We start from the raw sequence: 25,566 nt of genomic DNA, 5'->3' as shown, positions 1-25,566 counted from the left end.
CTGCTTCTTTAGAGTAAATAAAGTAACACGTGTAACTCATCCTGACCTGCATACACCTTCCAGTCCTGTCACTCAAACAACGCTTCAGAGAGTGGCCAGCTGTCACGCATCCAGCCCTGGTGCAAGCGCCACGGTGGCCGCTGGAGGGCTCCTGCCCAGACCCCTTCTCCAAGAAAACACCAGCGTTACGGAGGAGCTGACCACCATCCTCCAGCAGTACATGTGGTCCTTCCTTCAAAGGAAGGAAGTATTGATCAACCCAATGGAACGGTTTAACTCATATTTTAAACCAATGTTTTAGGAAACCACCAGTCAGGGTTTTTGCTGTTTTCTCAATGGGACTCCAGCTGCTAATTTTCTGGTAGATGATCTTTCAATAAAATATCCTGTGGAATTTCAAAAGAATGTATAATCTCTTTAAGAGAGAGGCCAGCCTGGCAAGATGGGACTCAGAAAGGCAGAGGAAGAGATGATGGAAACAAAAGGCAGTGAAAAGCCAGGACAGGGACAGCTGCCCAGAAGGAGCCCCCAACTGGCAGGGACAGATGGACGACCTGTCCCCCCAGGCACGTGTGTAACAGAGATGTGAAAACACGTCGCCACGCCTCGAGAGTACCCGCAGGAGACCGATTCTCAAACCCACGCCTGCTCTTGGTTTTGTTCTTCTCCAGCAAACAGAGGCTGGGGGAGGTGACGCCCCTTTTACTCTAACTGCCCCCGCCCACGGTGGCCTGGACATAGAGCCGTGAGCACGTCTGGGAAGGAGGTGGCAAACCCCCAGCCTCCCCTGCAACTTGGTTCCTGAAAATGCAAACTCCAGGACTCGGGTAAGTCTTAAGATAACAGCATTATATTAAAGTGAAACCATTCCTTTTTTTAAAAAGAAAGAAAAAGGTAAGAGTGTTAGCTTTAACAATGAGGTTATGGGTCCCAGGCAGCTGGGCTCTGACCACTGCCACGATCAGTGCTCTGCTCCCGGCCCCCCACCAAGGCACTAGGGGAGCCCCAGAGCCTCCAGGCAGCAGGAGCGGGAGAAGGAGGCAGCATCCCAGCATTCAGGAGCCGCCGAAGCACTGTCGTAACAGGAAGACGGTGTGCGCGAGGTTGTGTGCGGGAGCTTCCGTGAGCAGGACTGGCACCTCATCCGCAAGGTTAGCTGAACACCGGGTTGTGCTGTTGGGTCACCCGGATGAACGTCGCCCTCCTGCTGAGCTCTTTGAGCTTGGCAGCCCCCACATAGGTGCAGGTAGACCTCAGTCCCCCGAGAATATCCAGAATTGTGTTTTCTACGTCCCCTTTGTAAGGCACTTCCACAGTCTTGCCCTCGGAGGCTCTGGAAGAAAAAGGAAGTGTTCCTTTCAATCCGGTTACTTTTCCTTAAGAACCAGCCAGAACTGTCCCTAGTGATAGCACCGATGCAGCCCTAGGGCCCTCAGGTAGCTACACACCACCCTGACCCCACTCACACACCGCTACGAATGCCAAGCTGACCAAGCCAGCATGTCAGACACACACGGCCCTCCCACCCAACATGCATGGCCTCACTGCTGGCCGCTCAGAGCGCCAGGGAAAGGAAACTCTGTCAGCAGCACTGGAAGAAGCAGGCCCGCACCATCCCGCACAATGGCATTCCCCTTGGCAGCAGGGCCCCACTCTGCCCCTGCAGAAACTGACTGCATCTTTCTACTCCACCTTAATCTGTACACCCGTCACCAACTGACCCAGAGCAGACCTGGGACCCCTGCTGCCGCCCGTCTGCTTGCCCTCCCTGACCAACAACAGAAGCAGCCTGGAGCTCCGCCCTCCTGCATGCCAGGCCAGACCCTGATGTCTTCAAAGGGGACAGTCAAGAGGAGGAAGAGGAGACTCAAGGTAAACTCACGCCCTACCAGGTTACTTATGTGGGAACCTCCGCCAGCAAGATAAAGTGACTCCCCTCTAACAACGTGTCCTTCCAGGGTGGCCCTTTGCTGGCACATCCCCCAGCTTCCTGCCTGCACCTGCACAAGTCACACCTGCCGCCCTGGGCATGGGGTAAGGTCCCAGCAATGTGGAACCAGGGTAGAATGGAGGGCTCGCTGGGCGCCGGAGATGAGGGCTTTGGAGAGCACCTGTCCCGCTGTCAGAGGGACATTTAGAAACTCCCCGCAGTCTCTGAGACCTGCGTCCACCCCACTTCTGTAACAAGCAGGAGAAGCGGGGAGTCCTCGGGAGTGAGACGCCTTCGCTCTGCCCCTTACCTGTATTCGGCTACGCCTCCCGCGTGCTTCTTCATTGCCGTTTCGGAGCTCATCCCGTAGAAGAGCTTGAGTTTCTGCCCATTCCTCTCGATCACCTCTCCAGCACACTCGGTGTGGCCTGAAAACATCCCTCCGAGCATGACAAAATCAGCCCCGGCTCCTAAACGCCAGTCATGGAAGCAGCAGAGGAAAGAACTCAGAGGAAGTCGGCTCTGGAGGCATCTAAGTGCTCCCCCAACTCACCCCTCCCCTAGCTGTAGCCGAGAGAAAAGCCCAACCTCTCCCCTTTGGGAAAAATGTAAGAAGGGTCCCTGCGTAGGGAGTGGGGCATTGGACGCTCAGGAAACGAATGCAGCTTCCTGAGTGGTGGGGGGTTAACACACTGGACAGGCCCGAGGAGCTAAAAATGACGTGTCCCTGTGGTCTGACTCTTTTGGAGTCGGAGAGACCCAGAGTAGAGCAGCACTGCAGAGGACACACTGGCCAGTCTCATACCTAATGCAGTAGCTCCTCCACACTGTCCCTGCCCGGCGCCTGGTCTGCCTGCGCCCTGAGCCTCGCACTCTGCGGAGGCTGTGAGGAGCCCTCAGAACAGACTGAACCCCCTATTCTAGAGCGTGGGCATGGGGAGAGAAACCTAAACATGCATGTATGCACATAGACACAATATATCCCGTAAAATTCTACCTCACCTCTGTTGTGATAAGTATTTGACTTCCAGAGTAATATCCCATATGAGTCACCCAATGGCGTGAAACTCCCAGGCTAGGCACAGCGGAGGCTGGCTACTCAGGCTGCCAGAGCAGGCTGGAGTGGGGCCGGGACCAGCTGGACCAGCAGGGCTGGCTCACGGCTGTGTCCCCAGGGTCTGTCACAGTGCATGCATGGCACATGGGAGATGCAGAGTGACTAGTCGGACTAGTGACTCGTAAAAGATGTATGTGGAAGGAACAGAAACTGTCCCCACGCCCCATTCTGTCCATTGATAACCGTGCAGACGGCTCTCCACTGACCACAAACACAACCGACCCAGCCGCTCCACCCAGGGCAGTCCCGCTGAGGGTATGCACTCAGAACACGAGGGTATCAGAGTCCAGGTGTACTAAGTAATAAAGATGAAGGGCGGGGAGGGGCAAGCATAGGAACCCCTGAAAAGTGGCCTTGACCTCTGCCCTCTGGTTGTTTACATATTTATAAGAGGGCTCTGGCTGTGCAGGGTGGGCCCCTGGCCTGCAGTCAGGCAAGCAGGTACCACAGGAGACAAGCTTTGAAGGCCATTTTTTGCAGGGTCCTTAACACAAATGCTGGCTCCTCGGCCCCCTTGCCATGATTATACGGGGACCAGCACACTGGAGTCCAACCAGGCCGCCTGAGGACCACAGTCCTGGGAGCAGATGTGAACAGCAGAAACACAGGGCTCGGACTCACTCAAATGATGCTGTGACGTGGCTTCTAATCATTTTCATTTCTGAACACTCTCACGTCCTTTCCTAGCCCACATTTTCCCTGACAAGGCCCCTCTCCCTCACACTCACTCAGTTCCTGGCTGCACCCACTGGAAGGAGAGTGGATGAGAAGACACCAGGAACATCACTCAGATCTGTTATCTATGAGGCTCCTTCCTCAGGACCCGTCACTTCAAAGTGTGCTCAGCCCCACGCTCAGCAGGGAGCCCCAGGCAGGACACCCATCAGTGTGAAGATGCAGCTCAAAAATCGATAGCAAAACTGCCCTTGGCCGGAGGTCCCTAATCAAGGGGCACCTGAGTACATGGGAATAGCCAGAGTCCTGTGTTCTCCCTGCTCTGCCCCTGACTTTGTCATTTGCCTCTTTGGAGCCTTGTCCCCTGGACAGTCTCCATGGTTACTACAAACCCAGCTGCTAGAACACTGCCCCATATTTCCTTTTGTCACTTTTGTCTTGTTTTGTTTTTCTTAAGCCAATGCCTCGCCTAAGACGTTCTCTGGGATGTACTCTGAACCAGTGATGACGAAGCATACAGGCAGAATCATTGAATGCAGACACAGAGAAAAGCCACTGGCATCACCCAGCTGTGTAGCCAGCTCTGAATTCTGAGCAAAGGTTACAAAGGTCAAGAGGCAGGCACAGCACATTGACATGCTGGACCTCCAGGTGCTTCCGCAAGAAAAGCCCGGGATCCCCTGGCTGGGACCCCAGGTGCCAGCCCCACCCTCTCACACAGCTGGACTCTGCTGCCCCTCCATGGGGAGTGGGATCCTCAGCCTCGGGTAAGAAACTGCTGGGGGGAAGCCAGCCCCCTTCTGGGGTTTCCCCAAAGGCCCTCCCTGAAGTGACTGCGCCCTGGACCTGGCACTGGCCTTTCCCACAGATGCCCTGGGCCTTCTCCACCATCAGGTCCAAGCCATGACTCCGCCCACTCCCGGCCGGCAGGACACCGTCCCTATATCTATCCCCTGGTGCTCTGCTACCAGCCAGAGTGAAACTGGTGCCAGAATCCAGGCCAGTTGGGCCTGAAACCCAGGCAGCGGACAGTCAGGACTAGCCCAGACACCCTTCAGGTTTCCACTGCCTCATTCCACATCCCACTGAGTTCCCAGTCCCCGCCCCACAGCCGCTGCTGCAGGGAGCTCCCTCCCCGCCCTCCGTTCTCCTCACCAAAGGCTTTGGCGACATCTCCTGGACACGTGCAGCCTCCGTCCTTCAAAGAGGAAAAAGCAAAGAAGTCAGAGGGACCTCTCTCAGGCTGTCCCTCTACCCTGGGGTGACTGACTGGGATTCGAAACCCATCCCCGCCCCCAGCCAAGTCCAGAGCCCTCAGGGCCAAAGCCCAACACTCCCCGCCTCAGGGCCCCTTCCTGCCCCCAGCCCGCCCACCACCTGGAAGCTGCTGAGCATGAGAGTGACCCCTGCAGCCCCTTCTCAACACGCCTCTCCATTTGCCCTCCAAGTTCATTCTCATCAGTCGTCACCTCTCCCCACCTGCCTGGTGTGAGGTGAGATTTACTTAGTACAAGAGCTGAATTATTTTCAGAGCCAGAAAGGACACCGAGTCAATTCCTTTACATGCCCAGCCACAACATGTGTTTCTAATTCACCGTCATGCACGGTTGCCTTAGTCAGACACACATTCCTGATACCCACTCTGCCCCTTGGGACTGCCTGAATGCCTAGCAGCACAGTTCAGCTGGGGGCGGGGGTTATGTTTAAACACCAGGAACACAGTACCCGGTGTTCAGGATGCGAAGCCACTGGGCTTCCTCACAAACAGAAAAGGCACAAAGTAACCAGGCTGCCTGCTATTCGCAATTCGGCCTGGGTGAGGTCCAAGGGGGCAAAGGGCGGTGAGGGTGGCCTGGAGCAGCGGCCAGACCAGACAGGGACAGGCAAGGAAGCAAAGACACTGGGCAGGCAGGGTCAGTGCCCAGGACTGGCGACATGTGACAGAGCCCAGACTCAGTGTGGGTCTTGGAGAAACACCAAGGTCTCAGAGGGAAGTGCCCATCCCTAGAAAGTGGGCCCAGCCTCGCAGAGGCCGGGCGAGCACTGGGACGAACACAGAAAACAAAGCCACTCAGATGCTCTTGCTTCACAGCCGGCAGGAAGGTGGGTGTGCCCCTGGAGCTGGAGGGCGTCTGTGCAGAATGGAGCCGGTTTCCGAATATCAGCTCCACCTGAGGAGGACAGGGCACCTCGGGACTCAGTCCTCTTTCCCACTGCCCTTCAGGTCCGTCACTCCTGGGTCTAGAACTCAGACGCTGTTTCGTGACTTCTCTGCAATGCTGAGCAAGAGGTAGGTATGAAGGCTCGATCTTTTCCTTTTACGAATGTAACCGACTGCAGGTATTTCCTCCATCAAGTGTGTTATTCCCACATGGCTTCCCTGACCCCCAGGTGGCCACAGCCCCCATGTGAACACCCAGTGGGCAGGTGGCTCTGTACATGCAGTTAGAGCCTCAAAGCTCCAGAACACACGCCCTCTCTTTCGAAGGCACAACCCCGTATGCCCTCACGTGCCCTGCCATTACTTTTAAAGTGTTTTACCTCTTTATCTAGACCAGTTGTACAAAGCAGGTCTTCAAACTGACAACCTCCAAAGGTGAAATAAACTCATGCTCCTATTAAAGTAGGTGCCTAACGCATTTGACTTTAAACATACACATACACACACACACCCTTATATCTTTTGCTCACGTGCCTGCGGGTGAGCAGCTTGTGACTGGGAGGGTGTCTCTGTGGGTCCTGCAATCCCGCCCTGCTGTGGTCAGTGAGGAGGCCTGCCTCGAGAAGGTCTATGTTACTGGGACTCCAAGACCGTGAGGTCCCAGGGTGGCCGGGGACATCCACTGTTAACAGACCATGGCAATGTGTCTCGCTGTGGAGAGGAAGCCACACTTAACGTGTCACCTGCTCACTTCGTTTGAGTTGCACTGTGGGACCGACAGCGCAGACTGACAAGCTGGATTGCACACGTGACCCAGGGCCACCCGACGTCACACCATGCGGCAAGGCAAGGCACAGGAACTGGTCCCCTACCACCATTCAATCTTCACTCCAGGGTATGTTTTTATGACTTCAGACAGAAGGGTCAGAGAGAAACATCAACGTGAGAAACATCGGTTGCCTCCTGTAAGTGTCCCCACCAGGGATCAAACTGGCAACCTTTTGGTGTACGGAACAACACTCCAACCCACTAAGCCCTCCAGCCAGGGCTCCCTACTGCCATTTCCAGGTAATTTCCAAAAGCTGTTCACAGCATGATTTCATGTCCTCGGGAGGCAGAACAATAGGAACAGCCCTGCAATCTAAGAAAGACACTGACTTTCATGCAGAAACAGTCATGGCTGCGGGAAGCTTGTTTTTTACAGCAATGTGCCATGCTTATTTTTTTTAAAAGTCGGTAGCACATATACTAAAAAACAGCGTGCAAATACTCAAATGGCTACTTGTTTTGCTTTTCAAAACTGTTAGTGTTATATTTTAGTGGAAAAGGCATCACACCACAGGAGTGGTGACTGGCCCTGTGAAGCGTCGGCGTACCTCCTCTTCTTAAAAACACGTGCTCATCCTGGGAAGGGGGGGCAGCAAAAGCAAGCACGGGGGAAGCAGGAGGAATCCGAATCAAGCATCTACTATCCGAATCAAACTCCATTTTTTAAATTTAAACACCACAAGAATCTGAAGCCGACACTTTGTAGGTGGGGCGGGGAGGTGGCGAGGCAGGTTCCGTCAGGCTGAGTGACTTGCCCAAGGTCCCACAGTGGTAATAAGAGAAGAACAAGATTAGAAGCCTGGTCAAGAGTAAACTCCACACATGTCTGGAAGCAAACCTATACAGGCATTAGCAGTGGTTCTCTTAAGATGAAGGCAGTTCTAGTCATATTTATTTTCTTTACCTTAATCTGGAATTTTTCAAGCCTAAAAAATTATTTGAAAAAATTTGATTAGATCTAAGTAAAGGTCTAGCTGTTTCTGAACTTTTACATTAAATCAATAAACTCACATGAAATTTGCCCACCAACCTCCACTTCTTTGCCGAGGGTCAGGGTAGGGTGGTGTGCGCCCTGATGGGTATAGGGAAGGAGGGGCTGGGGACTGCTTTGAATCGGCCCAACCTTCGACCGTCACAGCCCCGCACGAGGGCAGTCCTCCTCAAACTGATGAACACATTCTCAAAGTCTCTATAAAATGCACTGATTAAAATGTTGAACTTGCATAAAGAAGAAACAACAGTCACCCCAGTCAGCCAAGGCACAGGACTTTTTTCAGGTCCTGTGAAGCGCTACACAGTCCAAACCATTTCGGTTGTTGGCTCAAATCGCTCCCTTTCCGATGGTTCAGCCGGGATGACTCCTGACTCCGCACTAAAGATGCACTTGAGCCCTCAGAGGGGAAAGGCCTGGGCACAGAACAGATTAAGCTGAGGTCTCCCAAAGCAACATGGTGGGAAAATGAGCAGCCCTGGGACCCTGTGGAAACCCGCACTCCTTGTGGCTTCAGCAAGTCCTTCACCCTCTCTGAGTCTCCTCATTGTTTAATGAGGGCGGGCAAGGGCGGGAGTGAACAGCAGAGGTGGACAGACTCTGGTCGGAGTGCAGGCTCGGCTCCGACCAGCAGCATGGTCCAACAAGTAACAACAAGTTACTTAAGGACTCAAAGCCAGCTTCCTCACCTCGTGTGGTTGTAATTGTATGTGCCAACTTGATTGGGCCTTGGAGTGCCCAGATATTTGGATAAACATTATTCTGGATGCTTCTGTGGGGGTGTCTGTGGGCAAGAATCAGTAGAGTGAGTAAAGCAGATTGCCCTCCCTAATGAAGGTGGGTCTCATCCAATCAGGACGAGATTGGATTGTGTGGAACAAAAAGGCTGACCCTCTCCCAAAAGAACTTTTCCTAACTGACTACCTTCAAATTGGGGAATGGGCTTTTCCCTGCCTTCTGATTCCAATGGCAACAATGGCTCCCTCCTGGTGCTCAGACCTGCAGACGTGGACGGAAACCCCACCATGAGCTGTCTCCAGCTTGCCAAGTCATCCTGCCGCAGAGCTGGGGACTTCTCACCCTCCATAATCACCTGACCCAATTCCTTATAAACCTCTCTCTCACCACATGCACACAAACCACTGGATGTTTCTCTGAAAACCCTGACTAATACACCTATCAAATAAAGAGAAGAGCTACCTTGTCAGGTTGTTGCAAGGATTAAAGATTATATGTCTGCTATGCCTGGTAGATAGAAGATGCTCGATGGCTGACAGCCATTACTTCCTCCAAAGCTGTTTCCACCTCTCCAATTCTCTCCTTTGTGTGATGTCCCTAGCAGATGAGGAGACGAAATTAACTGGTCACACCTTAATCTTTACCTATGTAGGGGGTGTCCTGAAATTTTCAGCTCTCTGCCTCCCAGCAGCCCATGCGGGCCACAATAAACAGAAACCCGATTCAAGTCCAGCCTCTTGGGTGTCAGCACCTGCAGAGCAGACGCTGCGCTGTGGCTTCCTTCTGAACCTCACTGGCGCGGATGTGCTAAGTCAGCAACTGAAGTGTGAAATGAGACAGCTGGAGAGAAACTGGACAAAGTGGCAGGATCCAAACCACCTGATGGGTCTCCCGTGGGTTTAGGACTGTTGGCAAGTGGGAAAAAGCTACTTGTGAAACTCCATTAGTCAAAGGGATGGTGGGTAAATGGCTGCTTTGAAGTCCAAGACACTCAGCTGGTTAGAAAGACTCAGCTGGCCCTGACCGGTGTGGCTCAGTCGTTCTGCACCCCAAAGGGTGGCTGGTGCAATTCCCAGTCAGGGCACATGCCTGGGTTGTGGGTTTGGTCCCCAATAAGGGTACATACAGGAGGCAATAAGTTGATGTTTCTCTCCCTCTCTTTCTCCCTCCCTTCTCCTCTCTAAAAATAAATAAATAAAACATTTAAAACAAAAGAAGAAGGAATCAGCTAAAGTCAAATACCGACCCCCTGTAAGTCTGTGAACTTCATTTGATCTTTTGGCTACAAATTGAACTTCTAACCACATGCAATGTGGTTAGATCGCCCCTAGGCAATCTCTCACCATGAATGGAACATCAGAAACCCGGAGCAGCAGCAGCACAAGCCTGAGCCGCCACTGTCCCTAACTGAGAAATCCAGAGCTGTTCTCTGGTGCCGGCAAATGAGACCTGACGGCAGCAATGACCCGACCCGAGAAGCCAGCGGTTCTCAACTTTGACAGCCCATCAGGGTGACTTGGAGGGCTTGTTAAAACAGATTCCTGCGCTTCACTCTCTGAGTTTCTGATTCAGGTCTGGATGGGGTCCGAAATTTTCTAACAAGTTCTCAGCTGATGCTGATGCTGCCGGTCTGGGCATCACACTTAGAGACTTGCTGTAAATAAGCTGTAAACTGGGTGTGCTGTGGAAAGAGATCCCAAACTGACTTCCCATCAGTCCCCTGTGGTGCCAGCAGAGCCTCCAGCCTGCCCACAAATGGCCCCCTAAAATTTCTAGAAAGGCCCAAGTATGGGACCTTAGACTATGTTCATAAGTCCCCTGTGGTGCCAGCAGAGCCTCCAGCCTGCCCACAAATGGCCCCCTAAAATTTCTAGAAAGGCCCAAGTATGGGACCTTAGACTATGTTCATAATAAAACTATTAATTTGCCCTCCACTGATTTAGAAATGGTGGCCATTCAAGGGTTATAATGCAGAGTCTAAATTCTGATTAAGATTCTTGATGGTAATCCAGACTCAGGACTGATTACATTGGCTTTGGAGGCCCAGGTCTAAGAGTTGAATTCACGAGGATGGGGTCCAGGAATGTGGACTGTAAGAGGCTTCCCTGGTGACACTCATGTAGTTGGCCCAAGGCAAGGCTATGGGGAGCCCCTGAGAACCGCTGGCACGCTGGAGAAAGCGCAGTCTGATGACATCTCACTCCGCCACCTCACTCAGCAAATGGAGGGGGATGGCTGCATGTTAGCCTCTCACACACACCAGCTGTTCAATAAATGAGTGGTCATCTGTTGACTGCGGCAAAAGCTAAAAGGAAGGGTATTGAGAGGAGGGCCTTAGAACTCTGTCTGCAGCCAGTCAATGTCCAGTCACTGCCGGCTCCCAGAGCAGTGGCAGGACCTGCCCCACAGAGACTGACTGACTGCATGGATGCGCAGGTGGAGAGGCAGGATGAAGAACCAGAACGAGCACAGGAAGTGTGCCCTGGACCTCGAGGTAAGGACCTGACCCCTGGCTTCGGTTGTTGCCTGAGGGTCACGCAGGGGAAACAAGAGCGACAGCTCAGACACGTGGCAGAGCTCAAAGCGAAAGCGTGCCTGTGGGCCCGTCAGCAGGGCCTCGAAGCAGTCCGGAAGTCAAACCCCACGGTCGGAAGGGCTGAGCCAAAATCTACCAGGTGTCACTCCGCCAGGACATGTAATTTATTGCATCTGGACTTAAAAGAAATAACCTATTATTTTAGGTGGGCACATAGCTTAGGATTTGTACAACTAAAAAGAGATGAAGATTTACTTTGCTATATTCAATATGAGTCCATTGTTATAGAACCACTAAAAATATGTCACTATGTCAGAATTTGTAAAAAAAAATACACATATGTATCATCCATGTAAGAGGAAGCCACAGTTCTTCCATCCAAGCCTGTCCGATTATATGTCACCTATTCTGTCCTGTTCTGATCACCCCATGGACAAGGGGAGAGACATGATAACCCCCTCGGCTGTCTGAACTGTGGTCACATCGACAAGGTAGAACAGAAGCTCAGATACATGGAGGGTTGCAACTTGACTTTCATCCAATCCTTAATATTTGGTGTCTGAGCACTTTGGTGCTGTTCTCCCAGGAGCTCCATGAAAGTGCTGTGAGCTCACTGTCTCGGCTTCTCCTCCCCTCCTTCCCACTCATGTCCGAACCCGCAAAAACCCAACTTCTGCCCCCAGGAGGCCACTGAATCTGCTCTCGCTGTGGTGGCTGGTGACCCAGTGCTGGCATCTGACACCAGCACGACGTGATTAGCTGAGGTGAGGTTATCCTGAAGCAACACGACTGATGTTCTCATAAAAGGAGGAGTCTGGACACAGAGACAAGATGAGCACACAGGGAGGATGCGACACGCAAACCGGAATTATGGTGCCACAAGCCGAGGGACTGTCAGAAGCTCAAGAGGCCTGGAACACGACCTCCCCTACGGCCCTCATGGCCCTGCCGGCACCTTGATTTTGGACTTCTGGTCTCCAGGGCTGTGAGAGGATACATTTCTCTTAAGACCCCAGTTCTGAGTGGCCCTCTCAAAGCTTCCGCGTATCCCTCCGCATGCTACCGACCACTCCCAGCTGTTACTGACTGGGGTTCTCATTGACCAGTGTGCTGCCTCGCCGGCTGCAGAATAAGTGGGGAGCAGGGCTGGGACCTGAGGGCCTGCTCACTCCCAAGCCCACAGGATGCCACTGGGTAAATAGCAACCAGAGGTAGGGCCAGGAAGCAGGGTCCTGCAATCCCAAGCTACTCCCTGATCCGCCCCAAGCCCCGCTTGCAGACTTACAGAGATGATGTGGCCCTTCAGGCCGTGGGCAGAGTCAGCGCACTCGATCACGGCACTCAGCTGGGGGTAGCCAACCCCCGTCTTGGTGCGGGTGGTGCACACCGAACCTAGATGGAGGAAGAAGTGAACCCCAAGGACAGGTGATTAGTACACAAAATGAACCTCCATCCCTGTCCCACAGCCCTGCCCCAACTCATGGGGGTGAACCTTTCTCGGCACAGGAAAGGCACAAGGGGCGGGGCAGCCCAGGAGCCCGATGCACGTGGTTATAACCACACCATCCGGCCCTCATCCTGTCCTCTGCTCCCGTCTACAACAGATCCCACCCCGTGTGACAGCACCCACTTAATGGCTGCGCACTGACTTGCCACACTAAACCCCCATTTCTTCCCGCTGCCCTTCACTTCTCCGCTCGACCACACTACAACTTCCAGGGGCCTCTCCGATTCCTCCCTCAGCCTCCAGCCCTCTTTACCTTCAACTTTTGTCAAATTACTACCCCCTCTACACCGCAGTGCCCTGCCTGTGAAATGGAAATAAAAACCTGGCCTCATAGGGCATCCGCAGAAATGAAATGGCATATGGGAAGAAAATCATTTGGCCCAGGACCTGGCGCTACCCCTATTCCTGCACCCCCTTTCTCTCCCAGCTCTGTCCTCGGCACACCCAGCCTGTTGTTCCTCCGGACCTCACAGTCCATCTCCAGCCTGGCCCAGGGTCTCTGTCCAGCCTGGACTCTGAGGTCAGCCACCTAGATGCCATCATCCTCTTGACCTCTGTCCTCCCCACAGTCAAGGCCAGTCCTCACAGACCATCTGCATTATGGTCCAAGCCAAGTCATGCCAGAAGCACCAGCATCTCCATCACATATCTCCTTGCTCAAGACCTGTTCCCCCTCCGGGTGAGCACCCCTGCTCCGAGAGCACCCACATCACACTCCTGAATGTCCACCCTCTTCTCCCCCCATCTCGTCTCCCCCTCCCAGTGACCACGCTCCAGCCAGGCTGACCTTTCAGTTCCTCCTGCACAGCGAGTTTCTTCCCACCTTAGGGATTCTCTGTCCATGAGGTTCTCTCTGTCCAAACCCTCCCCCCGGCTCTGTACCAGCACCCTGGCCTTGCCAACCCCTTCTCATCTTTCAGGCTTCATCTCAAATGTCACTGCCTCCAGGAAGCCGTTTGGCACAGCACTCCTTTCAAAAAGAGGCATTTAAATAACGATTCGCGTAAGAGCTGAGGGCCTGCTGCCTCTGCCGCCTGGTGAACTCCGGATGCTCACTGCCACAGGGTGCTGAGAATAGAGCCCGTACATAAGACGCTGTAAATAGACACTGAAAGAATGTGTGAGCTCCAGAATGAATGAGTCACCCGAATCCCTGTCCCTACTGCTTTGCCATCCGTCAGTCCTTCCTGGGTGTCCCATGGTGCGGATGATGAAGCACCCTGAAGCCAGTGTAAAAAGTGGGCCGGAAGTGGGGTGAGGGACCCAGAGCCCCTGCCTCCTCTCCTGCTTCCCACCACCACCGGTGGCTTCACAGCTTCCCAGTAATGTCTCCCTGGTGTCTTTAGGAACAGGGTCCGACAGAGAACCACGTCTATACTCCCAGGCCTGGCTTCACCAGGAACACAGAGGGGGGGCCCCCTCCTCCCACATCTGTCCCAAGGCAGGTCGGCATCCATCCTTGCAGCACATGCTGCTCACGGTCCTGGAGCCAACCTAGAGCGTCTCTCCCCACCCTCTGCCCCAGACGAGCACTGGGAGAAGCAGAGTCGGTGTTATAACCTGGGCCCAAACTGGCTCTCCTCCCTCTCCACCACTCAATTGCTAGACAGATCCTCAAGGGAAGGCAGCAGCCTCGGCTGCAGTAGGGCCTCTGCACAGGGGAGGGACAAGGCATGGAGCAGTCTTTTTTTCCCTTTACTATTCACATATTTAATTATTCAAATTTAGTCTAGGCTAGAGTTGCACTTTTTGATGTGGACATTCCATGTACCTCTTCAGAGACCTCGAACAGTCTTTACCCAATCAGGGCAGTAAAAAGATCCTAAGTCACAGACTTTTGACAGCCTAGGAGTGTAACATGTTTTTGAAAAATGGAGATCTGGTTTGCCAAATCTTCACTTCCAGCTTCCGAATCTACTTTGAGGATGGCACCTACCCAGGGCCTGGAGTCTGCAGGCCCTCAGGGGGCACTCTGGACCCACAGCCCAGAGGATTCTTCTGCAGAGGCAGGTCCCTTTCCCAACTACCATCTTGGGAGTGGTCCTGATTAACCCCCGGGTTGGGAAGAGAAACTGGGTGCATATTTTCTCCCGGGTGCATATTTTCTCCCAGCTACAGGGCCAGGGTGCCTCTTTTTAATGTGTTTTCCCAGTTCCTGGGAGTGGCTCCAGAGCAAATCTTTTTCAACGCTGCCATTTAGATTGCAATATTCATTGTTTTTCTTGTATAGAATTTGTGAAGTGTCACTATAATCTGCAATCAATTTAAACGTACAAGCATAATATATCAGGCTCAAAGGAAGCCTCTTACTCTCTTCAGTCACATCTTGAACAGACAGCCTTGGAGTCCCACAGTGACAGTGAAAGGACAGTAAATCCTTAGGAGAAACAGCATGCGCACATAGAGAGGACATGCGTGAAAACACCAAGCACAGCTAAATGCTCAAGATAACATCAAGGACAACCCCTTGAAAGCCAAGCAGATCGCTTACACCTTCACGTCCCATACAGCACCCACCTTGCACAACGGCAACCACGACCCACTCAGCACACATTTCTGATTCATAAGTCACCGCTGAGCACCCTGCCTTTTGTCTGCTGGTTACCAGCCTGTTCCATTCTGTTACAAGCCTGGTCTGTGACAGCCTATCCTAAGCCGGAGCTGCTTGTAAGCAGGAAATGGGCCTTGTCTTTTCTCCAACTTTGCAACAATGACAGACACTCAGTAAAGACCAGAGCTGTCTTTTCTGTTGCTCAGAGTATGTTACAAATTGGCTTAGGTGAATGGCAATAGAAAAAGCCCAATCTTGACAATCTCCCTGTGTGTTAAAAGCCTGGTGCTTGGATGAGCGTACAGGGCTCTTCTCCTGTAAGTCCCCTCACATGCACCCTCCCTTCAGGGCTGACAAGTGTGCAAATTACAGCCCAATGGTGTCTTCTGCCCATAGCACTTCCTCACACTCCTCTCCTGTTAGTTAGGATTTGCTTCCTTTTCCAGGAAGCAAAGTAACGTCTTCTGGATAGGCAATACTTTTAAGTCTTTGCTGCTCTTTACATTTACTCCCAATTGAAAATGTGTACCTTCTTTACTTCTCTCCCATCTTAGTTCATGTTCATGGTTAACCATGAACACGAAGAGTTTAAAAACATGGAAGCTCATGCGCAGGCGTGGCCAAAGGGGGCGGCAAATGTCAGCTGGCCCGACGAGAAGGACAGAAAGGCTCCTCCTCCTTCCCCCACTCAAGGTGCCAGCGGGCCGTCCCTCCCAGGAGAGAAGGCCTCAGAGGGTATGGGCAAATCTGATGTGGGTATGCATCCGGTGAGAGGCCGAAGGTGCTAACTACCTGAGCCATGGATCCAATTCAAAGGTGGCCTCCCAGCTGCATGCACCTGTGCCATGTGTGGCATCTCCTGAACATTTGCTGGGACGGGAGTTACTGATGCCCATTAACTGTCCCATGGATTTTCCGCCCCTCATATTCCTCTTCAAGGTATATAGAGCCATGAATGAAATCTGCATTTTCTCTTCCACAGTTATGGTCTAAAACCTGGACCTCACATTCTAACCACATCCAAGCTCATTTATAAGTTCCCTGGGGGCCATCAGATAGCAACTCAGCGACATTTCTAAAGAGGAGCTTCCTCTGAGAGCTCAATGAGAGTCCAAAAGAAACGTACTTTAAAGTTGGGGGTGGGTCCCTCATGGGCTCCCTCCTGGCCACCTCCCATCCCCATAAGCCCCGGGTCCCGTTTCTCCCCCCACACACCCTCTGCTGTTCTCCCAGAAAGTCTTACCTGGTCCAACTCCCACTTTGATGATATCTGCTCCGGAAAGAATCAGCTCTTCCACCATCTCTCCTGTCACCACATTCCCTGCCTGAGACAAAAACCACAGCTCATGATCATGAACTACTCCTGGTGGTACAAGGATGAATAAGCAACTCTATCTGGGACAGAAGGATAAGCATGTCCCGAGGCCACCAGGCAGTCGGGGACCTTTCCCCCCCAAAAAAAAAAAACGGTAGGGAGATAAAACATTGGCTGCAATAGGAGACAGAATTAACCCCTGGAGACTACGTCTGGGTAAAGTACAGAACCCCATGATGTTAGAGCTCCAAGACTTTAGACTGTCTAGGTCACAGCTTTTTGAACATTTCAGCAGTGGATGGACAATAATGTTTTGCAGAGAACACACACACATAAAAAAAGCAATACAACACTCTCTCAGCTTATTAAAATCTTTATTGTTGGGCATAAAATGCTTCATAGGTTGTAAAACCCCTGAAAAATCTTTCCGGAGCCTCAGGGGCCACAGTGAGAAAACTACTGGTCATCCCACAGGTGGGAAGACACCTGGGTGTCCCGCCCTAGGGGCGGAGGTCCCCACCTGATGTGAAAGGGAAGATGAGCCCCCATGGACCAACAGCACTGGAACCTGCTCCGTTTTCAGAACACGAAGCTGTGACCCTAAGAATATACATATAAACCAGGAAGTGGCAGGATGTAAAACCCAGAAGGATGCCAGTGGGTTGCAAACAGCACCAGTTCTCTCACTGCAGGAGTCAGGGAGCTCAAAGATGCCCTTTTTATTACAACTTACTGCCCCGTGGAGTCTTCAGCTGGTGCACAGGAGACCTGGCGAGATGCCTGACTGAATCTTCACAACTGTGCAAACTCTTATTTTGGGAACTGCATCCCTACTCATTCTACTCATGTACTTCTTTATTTTTGTATTGAAGCCCCACTGTGTCTTTCCACGGAATTGATTCCCAGAGGGAATTTTTCTTTTTTCACCTAGACACAGTGACTTTCAACTCTGTATAAAAGGATCTTGGGACAGGGAGATAAGGACAGCTCAAAGCTACTTTCATCTGAACAGCATGTGACAACTGAAAATGACAGGTGGTCCAGAAGAGAGCTGGCACATAGGAGAACATAGTACGTGACAGAGGTGGCACTATGGTCACTGAGGAAAGGAACACTATTCAACAGACCGGGCTGGCAAAGGCATCTTTGGGGAAGAAACATAGACTGTCACTGATACTTTTCACCAAAATAAGCTACAGAGTCAAACTATAAGTTTTACTCCCCCCAAACTTAGAAGAAAACCTTGAATACTTGTAATAAGCATAAAAGTGAAAGAAACATAAGCACAGCTCTAACTGCAAATAAAAAGCTTGTATACATATACGCACACAAACTCACTCGCACAGCCAGCAAAGCTAAGAAGCGAACAGGCGGGTGGAGCAAACGGCCTGCGATCAGGACCAGGGCTACCGGCCTCGCAGCAGCTGTTCCAAATGTGCAGGGAGCGCCAGCACCTCGTTTCCTAACTGCCACAGCTCCTGAGTGCTCTCACGAAATGAGAGCAGTCCACGGACACGGTGAAGGTTGAACCTCACTAATAACCAATTTTAAATTACGGCACCAGCGAGGTGCTGCTTTTCACTTACCAAATTGCCAGTGACTGTAACCATGAAACACTGAAGGGAAAACAGACTTTCCGTCTCTGCCGGTGGGATGTCTGTTTTAGCACAAGTTGTCTTAGCAAACACAATATCCAATAGGAGAAATGCAGAAACACCTATATCCTTTGATCCAGTAAGTCTACTTCTAGGATTCTCTCTCAAGAAAATAACCATAGATGAGGTCAAAGGATTTAACAACAAGGATGTTATTTAGAACAGTGCAGATCGGCAAATAGAGTCCCCCAAATAGGAAGGGTCCAACATCTAGGGCCCATCTAAGTGATGCTTTTAAGCTTGGTTTAATGGCACAGGGAAATGCTTAATTGCTTTCAGTATAATGTTAGGGGAGACAAAAGGAAATAGTAAGACCTCCTCGTCATTAAAAAATAAACACACACACACACAAGTGCATGTGTATATGAACACATGCACCAAGATGCTCACAAATTATGTCTAGGTGAATGAACTGCCTATGGATTTTATTTTTTTCTTTAAAATATTCTGGATGTTACACAAGAAATTGTATTACTTTTATTAAGTATAATTTGTTTTTGGTGTTTGGTCTGTTTTTTTAAACACAAGGACCAGCATAAACTCTGTACCCAAGAAGGAACTTAATAGGGACCTGAGAAACGAGACTCTCATTTGTCTTTATTGGTTGATCTGCTGGGAAATAAATCTTTAAACTTTTAAAAATAAGAGAAAAATAAATATTTAAAATAAAATAAATTCAAAAAAAAAAACACTTAAGCTATTTCAAGCCCCCACAGTCTCATTTTCAATGTTGATTTTCCCCTCGTCTGCTGCTACCTACAAATCATCCTATTTCAAAGGGCCTCCTGCACATACAGTTAAACAATTCAAGTCAGCTTATGACGGACGAACCAGGTAGCCCCACGGACGGTCCAAGCATGGAGGACAGCGATACTGTGTTGTAGCCCAGAGGCTTGTGCTGGTACCCCCAGTTCTCCTCCACTACCTGTGTAGCTGCTCACCCAGAGGGAAGGACACAGTCCCCCCAGAGAGGGCTGCTCACGGAAAAACCCCAAGTGCGTTGGGGCGAGCCTCGGCACGAGGGACACACCCCAGCAATGCTGATGACCAGCAGGGGATGAGCGAGTCTCCACCTGCAGGAACAAAAAGCTTCTCTATCCTTGTTTGAAATGAAGAAGGGCAAAAAGTAAATAAATAAATACGGGGAGAAAAGGAAAAGACCAAGTCAGAAATGAGCATGATGACAGGAGTGTGGCCAGGCTCCAGTGAAAGCCCCAGGCAGGTGGAGGCAGCTCCGCCTGGGCTGCCACGGGAGTGTGGGGGTGAGAGGGGATCTGGAGTGGTTGGTGAGGAACTCCCTTATCTTGGCCTGCGGCACCACTGCGGGCAGGGGATGTGGACTGTCAGGATGGGGCCACACCCAGCGGCACGTCCGGTTGTCACTCAGACAGCTCACAGGCAGCTATAACAACGTGGAATCCGCACAGCCTTGTCGGAGCTCCAGCGCCACCAAGTGGAGACTTCTGCGGGGCACCGCTCTCCCCAGGAGACCACAGGTGGACCTCAATGACTGCTCCCCCCTTCAGGAAGGGCGCACTCCCCAGGAAGGGACATAAAGGTGACCCAACCAACATGTCAAGTACTTCTGCACCGTTTTACAAAGTCCTCTGGAGAAAAACCCAAGTCCAAACTGTCCTGCTCCAATTTTTCCAGCTTTCCTTTAGACCCGGATATCTATGGCAACCTAAGTTCAGAAAGACCGGGGGTCAAACAAGGATCCTCCTACTTCCCGCATAATTGTAAGAAAACCATTTCAACTCTGCGTCTCAACCTGTCTTGCTGCAAAGTCACTAGCTGTGCCCACTGGTTGTCCCTGTGAGGCTTATGGTGACAGCTGGGGTGCAGTAACATGCTAGTCCCCCCGCTTCTGAGTGACTTCTGTGGATTGCTCTTCTACTCTTTTCTTTTTTTTTTTGTTTTAATTGTGGTCAAACATACATAACATTTACTGAGTTAACTACTTGTAAATAATTAAGGGCATTCACACTCTTGTGCAACCATCACCACCATCCGCCTCCAGCACTTTTTCATCTCCCCAAACTGAAATTCTGTCTCATTAAACAATAACTTCTCTACCCACTTTTTACTAGCTCTTCGGAGGCCCTTTTCCAAGAAAAATCCTTTCTACACAAAGACACGAGGCAGAGGTCAGCAAACAGCAGCAGGCTGGGTTTGGCCCACAGCCACAACTCGCTGACTCCAAATATAAAGTGATGAAGCCTAACGCCAGCCCTCTGCGCCAGGCGCACGGAAAATGGTATCTGCCCGCCTGGGGAACCAGGGAGTAGGAGATGCTCGCAAGGCAATGACCACCATGTTTCATGGCACATTAACCTACTATGTGACTCTCAGACAAACACCACCTGAGTCTCTGAGGCTCTCATGGCTTCTACCATAGGTCCAGTTCAGGGAAGCCCAGTGACAACAAAAACTCCAGGAAGCCCAGCCTGAGAGGTGGCGTCAGTCACAACAAGTCCCTCAGACTTCAGTGAGACATACCTGACTCCGTTAAGACCTCCCTCAGCAGACACCTGCCAGGAACACTGGAGAGTGCGTGCCTCCCTGGGAGGAGGTACAAAGTGGGACGCGTCTCCTGTGACTCAGACCATGACTGTGGGGTGAAGAGTGGAGACACGGGACAAGGGCCACAGGCAGAAATGCTGAGGCCACGCCCATGGCTTCCTGGGACCCGCACAGTGGCTGACCTGGCATTCCCCAAGGGCACAGAGCTGGACCTCCAGTCTAATCGAAGAGCTCAGGTGTCAGGTCAGAAAGCCACCAGCACAAAAGCACGTCTCAGACCCAACCCGGGGATGGCTGCGTCCCAGCAAGCCTGAGCTGGCACGTGGCCTGGTGGCAGCATGGAGCAACAGAAACATTGGGAACATCACAGGGCTTGGGGGCGGGCTGCCTGGCTCCAAACCCCAGGCTCCTGGGCGTGATCCTTGAAAAGTTTCCTTGACCTAAGACTAAGTGTCACATTATTAAATGCAGGTGCTATTATCCTCACTCAAGGACTTGTTATCGTTAACCGAGAAGGGCCTCATCTGTGCTAGTGCCTTTTCCCACAGCACCTAGAATGTACCCACTTGTTACAGTCTTCCAATAGCCAGCGCCCCCAGGGACCCTTCTCCGCCAAAGATGTCCTCTATAACGCCCTGCTTTCTCCTTCCCTACATGTGGCAAGGCTTGCCCGAGGTGAAAGGCAAGACAAAAGGGTGTGCATCAGAATTCAGAGCGCACTGGGCAAAGGGAGCAACAAGCCCTCATTCCCAGTGCAGGACACTGGAGTTGCCAGCCTCCGCCAAGAACATTTCTGAGCACCCCTTCTGTTCCCTACACTATAACAGTCAACACTCAGCACCTGTAGCACACACCTTTCATTTTCAAAGCAATGGACAAATAGTAATGCACCCTCACAATGCCTCCAGAAGCCATAAGGAAATTACTGAGGACACTAAGAGCACTGGAGGTTTCTCAATGAGTCACAGATTTCAGGGGTCAGTGCAGGAAAAGAACGGCTGAGGAATAAACACCAGCCTTGCCAAATGCTCCTGCTCATTGCTGGGGAAACCAACAAGAACACTCACACAACCTGGCCCAGCCAGCAGCCGCAGGAGAGGCACTGCTGTTGATGACTGCCCAGAGGGCCATGGGAACTGAGTGCCAATTGCCCCTCCCAGCCTCATCCCCACAGCAACTCCCAGGCTCTGCACCAGCAGCAACCCCCTGTCCCTTGTCCGTCCTATCAGCCCGCCCCCTCCTACACTGTCCTGTGTCCCTGGAGTTTGCCCGAGGGGTGGCACACAGGAGCTCTGCGCCCCACAGTGGGCAGCCTGCCTCAGCTCTAGACAGGGCCAGCTGTTGGGAGCTTGCAAATGGGAAGCTCTGGGGCTCCAATGTATCTCCGCTTTTTAAAAGAAATGGTGTGGACACGTTTACTCCCTCCTCCCGAAACAAACACAAATGATCCCGTCCCACCCCCATCCTTTTTCCATCAGCCGCCCATCTCCCACAGTTCTCAGAGCACATGCCCTCCGTGGCACTCACTGGCAACACACACCTGTGAGTACCGCCCTGTTTACCAAGCGCCACCCCATCCGACGCCCCCTGGAATTCCCCAGCCGCAATTATCCTACGCCTCCTTTTAAAGGTGAGGAAAATGAGACTTGGAAGTTTTGTGCCTTTCCAACATGGCTCAGCTCATGTGGCCACACCAACTTCTGGGACATTAAGTTAGTGCAGTGATTTTCAACCGGTGTGCCACAAGAATTTTTAAAACATTCAATACCTGACTATTTCGTCAGGGGCACCAACCTCTTTTCCCTCAGACTCAAAAAAATGACAACAGCCAACACAACAATGGCTATCCGGTGTGAATGAATCAAAATTACCTTCATATACCTGTTTTTTGTCTGATCGACAAAAATATATATTTTTGGTGTGCCACAGAATTCTAGTAATTAGTTTATTGTGCCATGAGTTGGAAAGGGTTGAAAATTACTCCGCTAGTGACTTTACCGGTGTTACAACCAGCAGCAAAGTAGAGGAGGGGACAAGGGGTGATGAGACATCTGGCAAACAGTATTAAGGATTCGTTCCAGGCCCTGGCCGGTGTGGCTCAGATGGTTGGAGCATCAGTTCATAAATCAAACAGAGGTTCATTTCCCAGTCAGGGCACACACCTGGGTTGTGGGTTCAGTCCCCTAATCAGGGCACAATCAATGTTTCTCTCCATCTATCTCCCTCCAATTGTAGACCACTCTGCCTGGTTTTAGGAATTGTATCTGTACCCCTTGTGGCTAAGGGTGAGAGACGACCTCTGGAGTGCCAGCCGACCTCTGGAGTGCCAGCCGCAGGAGACAAAGCTTGTCTCTGGTAGCAAGCGCTGCCTCAGTTTCCTTTCCCTGCCCCCAAAGCTTGGTCAGAAGTCAATGACAGGTAAGACCCCTCACAGCAGGGGGCAACCTAAGCCAGACTTGATCACTTGGGAGGCCTTCAATGGAAGGACTGGGGGTCTGCAACAAAGAGCAATGGATTCTCACCACCCCCCACCCCCACCACCACTGCCCACCACCCACCCCTGGCTTTAACAAAGCCCGAGTCCCCATGTTCTCTGGGAGAAGTGCTTCCTGGCTCTAATCCCCTTAAGCCTGAATACCTGTTGGGGAAGGGTGCGGCTCCTTGCCTTGCTAGAATGTGTCCTAGGGAAAAATCTGGCATCACAAAGACTTGCTGATAAACCTGTGAAATCTGCTCTGCTAAGAGTGCTTTCATTCATATGATAATGGTTCGAGAGGAAATGAGTATGTCTCCCAAAGTTTCTGCAACTCTCTTCCTGACAGACACCTGACTCAGACTCTGAAGCCCTCAGATATCTTTGAAATGTTATCTACTGTTTGATCCTTGCTGCCCTGTATTCCTGTGTATTACAACCCAATAAAAGGCTATGGAGCAGGGGGCTCGGGGCCTTTTTCTCCTCGGAGAAACTGGCCACTGCTGGCCTTTGTCTCCCCTGAGAAACTGGCCACAGCTCACCTATCCTCACCAAGCAGATCACATCATATCTCGTTCATTATTCGCTTTCATCAGTGGCACTGGGGGGTGGGGGGACTTGAGAGAGAGAAGTCGCCCTTACACCCTCCCTTCCCTCTAGGGGAAGGATCAGTAAGGACCTCCTCTAGGATCAGTAAGGACCTCCTAGGGTGGGGATTTAAAAAAAGGTTCATTTGAGGAACAATGATAACACACAAACAACACGCATGCATTGCAACCTGCTATTGAACAAAAGAGGACGCAAGATACGCAATAGGTTACCATTTACATAAGGCCCCAACACAGGCAAGATTAAGTGACACTTCCCAGGAAGGCATGACAGGTGGTGAAACCAGAGACACACAGAGAGGAAATGCTCGCCAAGTCACGGTGGGGCTTCTGAATGCGGGACCCGGAAGGACTGCTGTTTTATGACTATTAAAAACCCAGGCTTTATGCACTCTTCCATATGTCGTTTCACTATTTAATACAAGAATTACTAAAGAAAAAGAAAGTGTACACACTAGGCTGACTCACTAAATCCATGTAATTTCTGATTCACTGGTTTAAGAATACCAATACCCCAAAACGCCACTAGCTAGAAAGCACAATTCCCCAAGTTTCTCAGCCCCTTGCCTCTCCAGGACCATTAAAACACTCAAGGTGAAATGGAAACTTCTGGGAAGATCTACATTCCACCACCTCAGATAAGGCTGTCCATAGCCACCCTGGGCCTGCCTCATTTCTGACTCTCCAAAAGGAGTAAAAACAAAGAGAAAAAGAAAAAGAAGACTCTTCTAGTCAACAAATATTTGCCACACTCTTTCTACTATCTAGCTGCTGTTTCACAGAATTTACGTTTAATATCAAGTGCTGTTTAGGGCCTCGAGGTCCTAGCTGGGGGGCAGGGACTCCAGCTTCCCCTGGAGTCCAGCTTTCCATTCTATCTTTCTGGAGACAAAGTTACCACAGACAGCTGGGGATAAAAGAGCCACTTTCAGTCACGACTACCCATCCTCGGGTCCTGGCAGAGGGCAACTTCATGACCCTCCAGAGCAAGCACAACACAGGTCAGCCCCCTCAGAACTGGAAGCAGGAAATTGGTTGCATGCCTATCACCTAGTGCAAGAAAGGAGTTTTATCACCAAAGTTAACAAGGATGGGGCACGTTAACAAGTGTCAAGGATAGACCTTGGACCTTTCATTCAGAACAACCTGGCTTTAAATCCCAGCTTTACTGCTTAATGATGCTATGACTTTGTGAAAATCCTCAGTGTTACAGCAAAGTATGAGCTTAAGAGTCCTCATCTGTGGTCAGTTTGGGACAACAGTTTCTACTCTTTACAGGGATGTTGTGAAGAGAGGAAAAAAAAACAGATGTAAACCTTCTGGAACACAGTAGGCATCAATAAGTGGTATTATTGTTTAAAAAATGCCACTGGCAGCACTGTTATGGAGGGTAAAATAAACTGTGCCATTTGCCACCCAAGGGCTGACACTGTGGGGCTGGTTGATCTTGGGACAATTCTTGATCCTTTCTTCTCATGTGATTGGAAAACATAAAAATACTTATCTAAAAACTCGTTGGAAGTCCTTAACACAACAGGTAACTCCATCAAAAGAAACAATTCCTGTGTTCCAACTTCCTTACATCAATAAAATGTGAGGAGGAATAAATTTAAAAAGGACAGTCAGGGAGCTTATCTGGTGGTCAGTCTATAATCACCATGTTAATTAAGACCAGTAAACACACAAGTAATTACAATATAGATTCCCAAAAGCCAAATTTAACCTTAGAGTTTCTAGCTCCTTTTTTCTAAAAAGCCACACTTCCCGGAAATAACAAATATATATTCTAACTCACAAAGGTGTTAATAATTAAGAAACTATTAAAAAGGCAGCAAAGGTCAAGAATAATGAGCCTAGATAAAACAATACACCAAATAATCTGCAAGTAATAGTTGAGTGTGGTGAAATGTTCACACTGCGGAATCACTCTTCCGGCAGCAATTTCTACGGGCAACAGG

The 25,566-nt window shown here is 50.9% G+C and overlaps 1 protein-coding gene across 1 annotated transcript in view; it reads right to left on the bottom strand.

The window, feature by feature from the left end:
* Positions 1-828: 828 nt before the first annotated feature.
* The window catches only part of GMPR (guanosine monophosphate reductase), a 38,838-nt gene continuing 14,100 nt past the window's right edge, over positions 829-25,566 (bottom strand). Inside the window, exons 5-9 of the mRNA XM_037037892.1 lie at positions 16,278-16,359; positions 12,262-12,368; positions 4,878-4,920; positions 2,241-2,400; positions 829-1,333 (exon numbers count right to left, since the gene is read on the bottom strand). Coding sequence (XP_036893787.1) covers positions 1,153-1,333; positions 2,241-2,400; positions 4,878-4,920; positions 12,262-12,368; positions 16,278-16,359 — 573 coding nt within the window. The 3' untranslated portion in view covers positions 829-1,152. The remainder of the gene's footprint in view (positions 1,334-2,240; positions 2,401-4,877; positions 4,921-12,261; positions 12,369-16,277; positions 16,360-25,566) is intronic.

Source organism: Sturnira hondurensis, unplaced genomic scaffold, assembly GCF_014824575.4.
Source record: "Sturnira hondurensis isolate 20B ecotype Veracruz unplaced genomic scaffold, ASM1482457v3 Scaffold0023817, whole genome shotgun sequence".
Classification (NCBI taxonomy): domain Eukaryota; kingdom Metazoa; phylum Chordata; class Mammalia; order Chiroptera; family Phyllostomidae; genus Sturnira; species Sturnira hondurensis.
Note: the sequence above shows the minus strand (reverse complement) of the source record. Positions and strands in the feature narration are given on the sequence as shown.